Below are 9,979 nucleotides of genomic sequence, written 5' to 3'. Positions count from 1 at the left end.
GATCAGATTTTGAATTTTTGCCACGCATGTTCATCTGGTGTGGACGTATATTTGGCACAATACTGATTTCAGAAGCTATCAGCTTAACTGAGAGGCGCGATCAACTGGTTTTGGATGAACTGGTTTATGTGAGAGTGCCTGAGGCAGATGTGTGGTAGGAGTGGCTGTTGATGGAGTTGATGGAATATAAACGGAACACTTTGCTGGAAAATGTACTTCTCTTTCGCGAGGCTGTGGTTGAGATTCATATCACACATAACGAGGACCAGAGTGAGTGACAAAGTTGGTGGTAGGTGTCGATGTCTGTTCAAAATACTTACGTCAATACAAAATACTTAGCCTACGTCAATAAATCCTTTCAGAAACGCTCTGTTGTCCGTCTTATATTTGTATCATATATCGTTGTTAATCTTGTTGAGGATGTAACTCGAGTGAACAGACTGAGATCGAGGCGTTTAGCTCAATTCAAGCAATAACATTTATTTGAAACAGAAGTATTATGTCCAGCAGTTATACGTGCACGGACCTAGAAAAGTGAAAGCTAAAAGGCGCTTAAACAGAGTGCGCATGCGTGTTATAGGTTCTTCTGATGGAAGCCTATTGGTTAAAGCAAAGTTGCAGGCGGGGCTGTGTTTAGCAGAACAGCAGCCTGGTTGGAGCACTGGGCATCTCCACCCACACTGGCTCACGTCCGGATCCCGCCTTCTCTGGATCGTCAGTGTGTATGCATGTTGTTAACACTCAAGGTGCCGGAAAGGGTGCAGTTCTAAGCTATTTCGAAGTCTCTGTGTGAATAGATAAAGAGAACTCTTCTCCTACTCTAAGATGGCAGTTTCCGCCCTAATCTGGTGGTTTAAGCAAGTGTTTCTTTTCAGGGCCACAGTATCTGTTTCTATCGTGCGAACAGGCGACGGAATGCCCTGCTCGGAGTTTTTGACCTACTTACATGTGACCTCACAACTCCGCAATATAAACATACAAGTATAGAGCATATTATGTACATAATTTATGATTACAATCTCATGTCAAGTCGGTTTGAGACCTGTCTGTGCATCCATACAGCCTGTGAGTTAAACATATGAGCTCAAACACCGCATACAGATGACTGTGGGAAGCTGTGATCCACCCAGATTAATTTGTGATTCAATTTCTGTACGCTATCCACCATCGATCATGATTCATATTAAAGACTACGGACATGCATCTGATGTTCACGATATTCTACACTGTGCAGCACACATTCATCCAGATTAGACATGACTGGTAACTCTTGTTTTGTTACTCGAGGGATAATAACACGCAGGGATTAGGGTGTCTGTTGAAACATTACGATGGAGAGGCTTGTTGGAGTATTAATTTAGGATTTCGACAGCATTACCACGACCAATTATCCAACTTCATTTCGAAAATAAGATTTGTTGTCTGGTGACATAAAAATAGTCGAAATATGCATCATACAAGAATCGAACCGTCGACCGACCCATGATGTTCAAGTGTCATCTGAACTACCACTGAGCACTAAACAGTGACACTCGTGGAATTAAACACATTTTAAGTGCAAGTCCCATTTGACAGACTTTAAGAGGAGGCACTGATGGCTCGCTGGGAGGCGAGACTTCGACAGTGCAGGAAGACAGAGAGGGGATGGATGAAGGCCAGCAGGCTGAGCAGCGTCAGAGCAATGTTCACCTGCAGACACATGAAGGGAGAGAAAAGAGGACGCAGGGAGAGGAGAGTTCATACAGATGGTGATAAAGGGAGGAGAAGGACCAGAGTAACGTTTATAGTTTTAACAGTTACATGTTGTGTACTTACATATAAAGGGTTTCCATCCAGAGGTCCATTCACCAGGGCCAAGCAAGCATACTGCAGCAGAGAAAACACTGCAGACAGAGCCATGACCAGACCATACAGCTTCCCAAAGTGGCATGATGGGAAACTACACACACACACACACGCACACACACACACACAAACACACACACACACACACACACACACAGAGAGTGACGACACAGCAAAGACAAGGAACAGGGAAAAAAAATAAGGAAGGGAGTAAAAAAGAAAAATCCTAGAATTTTTAAGCATCAGAATATTCCTGAAAGATAAAAGGTATAATTATTTAAAAGTCATCTCTGTATAGAGTTACAATTACGCGCAAGGTCTCTTGTAGGTTTTATCTCGTGGTTTAGGCAAATACTCACGCTACACTGATGAAAGCTGCGTTGCCGCCGTAGAGGAAGGCGCTATTGAAAACCTGCACAACAAAGGTGAAATACTGAAGCGGCAGGTACGGGATGGAGGCACAAATTGAGAACAGCAGACACTGGAGCGCCGTCAGGAAGAGAGAAAGCACCGAGGCCCGCAGGTCTGCTTCCTGTTCACTCTCTCCTACAAACAGAAACACACACAAATGAAGACACACCTGTTCCTCCTAAGAGACAGACATGACATGTCCATACAGACAGAACAGAGTACTCAACATCATCTATTCACTGCACTGTTTGTAGGCTTTTATTCCAACTAAGCGCTAATGTATGTATATTTGCGATCATTTATCATCCCATTTAACACACATTTAGTTTTTTCTTATTCAAAGTATAAAATCTCTTCAGTCAGCATGCATAACACTAATTTAGAAAACTGAATACAGACTTAGATAGACAAAGATTTGTGTAAATTATGAGACATTTGGGCACTACTTTGTCACAAAGAATATCTTTTGTGACAGTAGGTCTGCCATGGCTGTGCCCTGTTTTATTCATGACTAGACGTTTTTAGTGTTAGTATGTTACCTGCAGCACGAGGTTTGCCCTTGTGTCTGTCCATGATGAGGCCGTTCCAGGGAGCACACAGCACACCACACAGCTGCGTTATAGCAAAGGCATTGATGTACTGGCTCACTGCAGGGACACACAAGCAAGGGCAAGATGGTTTGAGACTAAGGTCTACCAGAATAGGGCTACTTTCAGACTCCAAGCAAACGTGATTTGTTTCTCAAATCAAATCTTTAAGACAGACTGTTAAGGACGTAGGCATGAACTACGTAGCTACACATGACGCATTTTTTCCAACGCAGAAAGAAACATGAACCTTTCAAACAATTGCGTTGTTAAGTTGCGGTGCAGAACTTTTCTGTCATACCAGACAACCTGAGCAACAGAGGAGGCTGGGATACGATGTGATGTTTGGGTGAAGGAGCAGAAAGTGAAAGCAGAGTGAAAGTACCAGCAGACCATCTATTTCAGTGTCTGTCCACAGTCTTGACAACGCAACTGTTTGAAAGGTTCATGTTTCTGCGTCAGACAAAATGCTTCACCATGTTCACCTCCATGTTGACCTCTATAGCGCTCTGCTAGTTGCTCTTTCTATCTTCTAAAGCAGCTTCTTGCTTATAGATAGATAGATCGATAGACTTTATTTCAGACTCTGGGTCCATACAGACAGATACATAAAAAGACAGACACAAACAATAAAAGTACATAGGCCTATCAATGGCTTACAAAGAGACAGCTGTACCAATGTCGCCACAGCTGGGACTGGTAGCGTGTGGTGCTAAACCGTATGTTGGTTCAAACAAGTATGATCCCATTTACAGAGTCATTCAGTCTACAGATGAATTTGTACATTTCTTAAAACAGTTTGGAAAGTGTTGACTCGTGCAGCCACAAACATTTCACTGGCACTACTCCATCTCGGTCTCTTTAAAAGTATTCTCATGGCGTCATTGTACGCTACTTGAAGTCTCTGTAGTCTCTTTTTTTTGTAGTTTGACCACAAGTGTGTAGTGTAGAGTGGAGTACAATATGCTCTGAACAGAGACATCTTCACTCCATCTGTACACAGACCAAACTTGCGTGAGAGACTGTTTTCTTGTGCATACAACATACGACATTGCCTGGAAATGTTCAGGAAATGTTCCTGAAATTCCATCTATAGTGCATGGTAAAGATGTTTTACAGTTAAGAGCTCTCACTTGTTTCCAAAAATCAACGACGTTGTTGCTTAGCAGCTTCTTGGCCATGGAGTCAGCACTCATGGCTTGATCATTCTTGCAAATGAAGCGAATGGCATACTTATATCTTGCATTGGTGAGCTTCTTGTACTCAAGTACTGGCCCTTGTCTGGGTCTACCAGCTATAGCCCATGATTTGAAGGCTTCACAGTACAATATTACTTCAGCCACGTCCTCTTAGTTGAAGCACAGGGTAACTGGTCAGTATCCATGCAACTTCATGGAGCTGATAAGAAACGTCCATCTTTGCTAAGACAGGCAGACATGATGTGTGTTTACCCAGTGACGGCTCCCCCGCCGTCAGCCGCTGCAGCATGAGGTTGAGGGTGCCGATGAAGAAGAAATGTCTGAGCTGTATCACTGACAACCAAAGAACGTTCAACACAAAGAACCTGGACATCAAACACTCACAGAAACTCTTCTCTGAGTGAGACGAGGGGAGAACAAGGAGATGGATGAAGAAAAGGAAAGAACAAAGATGAAGATAAATAGATTGTATGATTATTTTATTCTGTTGTATCTTATCAATCCATGCCACAGTAAAGTGAACAAACCTTGTTTCACAGCGATGTCCTCGACTTCCTCTGTCGTCATCTGTGCATTTCCAGTTATCTGCTCTAGGCTCAGAGTCTTTGATTTACCACAGGTTATCCTGACAAAGGTCAAAAGTCACAGTTGGGCAGCCACAGACTGAGGGCATTGGGGGAGTTCTTTGATATGATTTACATTACAAATTCATTTTTCAGGTCATAACCCGCTACAACTTCACTTGAGTGTTCGGAAGACTAAAAAGGTACTTTATAGATGTAAATCCTTTCATCATTTACCAAGTAAGCCAAATCAGTTGCAATAAAATGTCATATTTAAAACCTAATATTTGTGCAATGTTGTACATTATGTATTGTTGTTGTATTGTTTCAATTCAATGTTTAATACTTTTTTTTTCATTATTTGAAACAAACTGATAAATTCATGTTTTGTTTTTTTTTTAACAAGAGAAAATAACAAGCCCCATTTACACTTGATGTGTCCCTGTGTGAGGTGTTGATGTGTGTGTGGTTTGTTGGTGATTTGTACCCGGATGTGTAGTCATCAGGCATTGGGTAGGGAATGTGATCTCTGGGCAGCAGGAGGAAAGTCGTGAGGAGGTGAATGATGCTGCAGGCGGACAGGAAGAGGAAAGAGGAAAGGAGAGAGATGCCAGCCTCGTACAACATCTGCAGGAGAAGACATCATGAAACACAATAATAAAAATACATTTCATATATAAGAGCAGTGTGTGAATGTTTCTCACCTTGATGACAAAGAAGATTCCAGATGAAGAGCCAACAGCCCCAGAGTAGAGAGTGATGACGGTGGAGCGATGTGAGCCAAACATATTTCCAACCTTTGAGAGAGAAATTTTAAATGGTTTAAACAGATAAATGTTGCGTTTGAGTGTCTACGTCTCTGTGGGGCTTTCCTATATTTTTTTGCATTTACTTTTCTGAACTTCAATGTCAAATTGGTTCTTGCTGATTTTAATTACCTGTTTGAATATGAGGATGCAATGTTGGACTCACAGCTACACCATCCAAAGTCATTCAACATCACAGTTTAGGATTTTGTGATTTTCTTCACCACAATTTAAACAAAAGTGAGTCACGGGCAGACCCTCTGTCGCTTTCATGAAAAGCTTTTCCAACTTTGTTTCTCAGCGTCAGCTTTCCTCAAAAATATGTCATAGTGTTTTAAAGTTAATGGTCTTTCATGTGTCTTTTCTTCTATTCGTTTCGGATTTGTTGCTGTTTACAAAATAATAATCACAAAAATAGTTGTCAGATGAATCAAAACTGACAATAATCGTATTAATCTCCTTCAGTACCTGCATGTTGGTCAACAGAAATAAGTTGCCCCCCGCTGCCATGAGGGAGAGAGCTGGGAACAACAGGCTGGACAAAGCTGATAGGAAAAGAAAAAACGTGCATTGACAGTTGTCACTTGTTGTCAGTGTTTCTTTAGACAATGAGGTTCACGAGAGAGCACAACTCAAAGAGATGGAGAAATGTGTTTCACCTTCAGTCGAGAAGGCCACCATCAAGGTCCCCGTGGTGTAAATACATCTGGTGGGAAAAAGAAATCCCAGTGATAACATGTCATTTCATTGTTATGAGAGCGAAGTGATGTTTTCAAGGTTTTACAAAAAATAATTTGAGACGGAAAAATTGGTCTTAAAATGAATACAAATCAATGCACTCTCAGCAATCAAGAAAAGTGACATTTGATACAATAATATCCCAATAAACACACTTCTAAACTAAACTACACGAGACCTATCCTCATCTCCACTCTGTGCACTTGGCTTCATATTTATTTTACCTCCACCCTTGTTTAGTGGAAACATATGTAGGCTTTGTCCTGAGTACTGCTGATCTTGATGTATCTGGACCAACCAATGAGAATGTGTATTGCCATATGACATGATAGATATTGCCTCTTTGCACTGGAGCATTAAATTGTCAACGATGGGCAGAGAGAGTCACGCAGGAAGATAAAGAGGACAGAAACCCATCTGTGATGACAATGTGATTGGTTTGGTAAAAATAGCCGGGTTTTTTCCCTTTAAAAATGTAAATTTTCAGAGAGCAACCCATTGACAAGACAAACAGGTTTCTGTACTTTTTTGTTTCTTGGTGTTAAAAATCGAGTTAACAACGTTTCTTGATTTTTACGATTATTTATGTTTTTATTATATTGGTTATGTTATGCGTCACTGTTTCGTAACCTCATACAATTAGTGTCATATCATAACACCACCATCACTTCCAGGTTGACAGTAAACAGCATCAATTGGAAAATCCTATAGTGATTATCTAATCACCCTGCTCTCCTTGTGTATTTCATCTGCATGCTCTCCCTTCTTCAGTCGTCAGGTTGTTTGCGTTTGTTGCTCGTATTCCCTGTCAGTTTTGTTTTTAGAACCAGCTTTTGCCTGGTGTTAAGCATTGGGGTCCTCTTTAAACTCCGAAGCCCTGACAAATCACACTATTCAACAACCTCCCCTTGTTGTTCTTTACTGCTCTACTGGATGTCATTTCATTACTCTGAACTACCTGACTGGTAGGCTTTTAGTTCTCTACTGAGACACTGTTTTGATGAGAAATTACATGGAACACATTTGAAAAAGGGATGCATCGATACTGTAATAAAGCACTCTTACTCATAAAACTACTCCAATACAACCACACCCAATTACACTACGCACTATGGCAACATGACGTTAACCTCTCATCAGAAGAGCCTAAGAAGCCGCCCAGCTGCAACGATAACTCAATGCACAAACAGGTTGAATCCATCATTCATCTCCAGCTGCAGTGTATGCACAAAACAGAAAGTCCCCAGTTCAGTCCTCCGGGAGAGTTACTAGCATCAGCATCCTCTTTAGTCTCCACCACATCAGTTAGTTTAGCTGTGAGGTTGTCAGATGTGTCTGCTTGATATACTCTGTCAGGGTCTCCGCCAGCTGTTGCAAGTGAGTAAATGCTACAATTCTTTGGGAAACCCAAGCTAAGTTCTTGTATTTTGCTTGGTCTGCCCTGAAATAAGCAACAACTCAGGCTCACTTAAGGTGGACCAGTAATCCTCCTGAGTTTTGCTCAGCTTTTATTTTATTTTCTATTTATTTTAACTGTTTAAACGACAGCACAATACATCTTTAACATCCCTACTGCAAACTATGGTCTGTTTGTATCAGGAAAACAGAAAGTTGAGTGTTAAAATGTCAGCAACAGCATAATGTTATGTATTTAATTTGTTGAAGTGAGGAACATCTCATGCAACTAAACTCATATAGTACTCATATAGCTACTCGTATTGGCAAGTACTCAAATGCAACCAAATGTACTTGCTCTAATATAAAGGGGTATCGATACATCGATCATTTTAAATCCATTCACCATTAACTCTTAATTAAAGTGTTTTTGGACTCACATTCCAAAGAGTCGTGCCACTGTAGTACCAAAGTGGTCGAAGAGCAAACCATTTGGCAGAATCAGGAACTGGAATATAAAGGCGGCGATGGTGAAAACAAGAGAGAACTGTTCGTCCAGTCCACTGCAATCTGGAGACACATAAAACATAGAGGACGAGAGAACCAAGATGATGAAATATATACAGCAACGTGTGACGTGAGGCCTGCATTAAGAGTTGTTGTCACATACAACTCTTGATATGGGCGTTCATTGACATCTTTTAGATCAAAGTCAAAGTCAAAGTCAAAGTTCACTTTATTGTCAAAGTTTCCACATGTGTTATGCATACAGATGACAATGAAGTTCAAAGAGCCTGCATAGCAGTTTTGATTATATGAGTTTCAATCAATTTCAACTCTTTATGCAGCCCCTTCAGCCCCCTTGTTGTAATTGAAACTGACCTAAGACCTGTGTTGAATTGACTCCTGTGGTGTTGGTGCAGTGAGAGCTGAAGTAGCCCTTCGTCTTCAGGACAAAAACAAGGGAAGCCCATCCGAATACGGTTCCGGCAAAACACAGACACTCAAACACACCCGCAAATAAGGTGAGGTAGCGACGCACTGTCAAGCTGCTCACAAGACACGGCATGGTTCCTCACACAACTCCACAAGCCAAACAAAGAAAATAAATGTTATTATGCACCTTTGTAAAGCAAAGTCATTTTCATATCAAATCTGCATGACACATTGAAATCACTTAAACATAAATTATTAAAGGGACACATCTGGCCATTAAATGTGCTGCTAGAGTTCAGGCAGTTAGGTCGTCTTTTCCAAACAAATATGGAGTTCTGCATAAATTCAGATGATTTTCAGATTAGAAAAAAAGTTAACTTCATCAAGGTCTGGTAGATCATAAAGATTCAATTTTAACAACAATAGGAATAAATTAAAATGACATGCAAACATGGCTTTTTAACAAAGTAACCTCCTGTGAAGCCACCAAAAAATGCACACTTGTTAAATTGTATTATTCTCCAGCATACTACTCTCTAGTACTCACAGTTCAGCCTCTGTGGGTCTCTCCAAACGTTCTCTCAAACCACACCTCTCTGCTCTTGCTCTACTCTCTTTCTTGACATAAGCCAATTCTTCCTCCCTCTGCCTCACCAGTTCCCTCCCTCTCCTCCTGCCCCCCTCTCCGCTGCCTCTCGGCACCACACTGCCCCCCCCCCCCCCCTTCCTCCAAACCAGCCGCCGACGACTCAGCCATGCTACGCAACGCAGCAACGCCGGAATGGAACGGAACGCAGCAACGCTGGAACGGAATGCAGCAACGGCAGAACGCAGCAGCCACGCATCGCAGCCACTGACCGCAGCCACGCAACAATGCAGCAACCGAACGCAGCAGGCAACGGGACGCAGCAACAGGAACAGAACGCAGCAACGAATCGCAGCAACGCAACAACGCAGCAACGGACCGCAGCAACGCAGCCACGGAGTGCAATGACGCAGCCACGGAACGACTCAGCCATGCCACGTAACGCAGCAACGCCGGAATGGAACGGAACGCAGCAACGCCGGAACGGAATGCAGCAACGGCAGAACGCAGCAGCCACGCATCGCAGCCACTGACCGCAGCCACGCAACAATGCAGCAACCGAACGCAGCAGGCAACGGGACGCAGCAACAGGAACAGAACGCAGCAACGAATCGCAACAACGCAACAACGCAGCAACGGACCGCAGCAACGCAGCCACGGAGTGCAATGACGCAGCCACGGAACGACTCAGCCATGCCACGTAACGCAGCAACGCCGGAATGGAACGGAACGCAGCAACGCCGGAACGGAATGCAGCAACGGCAGAACGCAGCAGCCACGCATTGCAATGACGGAACACAGCAATGCACCCCAGCAACGTACCCCAGCAACGTAACGCAGCAACGTAACGCAGCAACGCAACGACGCAGCAAGCAACAACGGGATGCAGCAACACAGTGCAACGGACGCAGCA

At 42.7% G+C, this 9,979-nt stretch overlaps 1 protein-coding gene across 1 annotated transcript; it reads right to left on the bottom strand.

Annotated features, from left to right (window-relative positions):
• Positions 1-535: 535 nt before the first annotated feature.
• On the bottom strand, positions 536-9,088 carry LOC306777661 (equilibrative nucleobase transporter 1-like). Its single transcript, XM_079268860.1, has 13 exons — positions 9,028-9,088; positions 8,427-8,627; positions 7,985-8,114; positions 6,071-6,117; positions 5,880-5,956; positions 5,310-5,402; positions 5,093-5,232; positions 4,570-4,667; positions 4,295-4,438; positions 2,796-2,903; positions 2,205-2,391; positions 1,816-1,939; positions 536-1,689 (listed from the first exon to the last, which is right to left on the bottom strand). The coding sequence occupies exons 2-13, from the start codon at positions 8,611-8,613 to the stop codon at positions 1,579-1,581; spliced, it is 1,446 nt and encodes a 481-aa protein (XP_079124986.1). The 5' UTR covers positions 8,614-8,627; positions 9,028-9,088; the 3' UTR covers positions 536-1,578.
• Between the last annotated feature and the right edge of the window lie 891 nt (positions 9,089-9,979).

Source organism: Melanostigma gelatinosum, assembly GCF_949748355.1.
Source record: "Melanostigma gelatinosum genome assembly, chromosome: 5".
In the NCBI taxonomy this organism is placed as follows: Eukaryota; Metazoa; Chordata; class Actinopteri; order Perciformes; family Zoarcidae; genus Melanostigma; species Melanostigma gelatinosum.
This window is presented reverse-complemented; position numbering and strand designations above follow the sequence as displayed.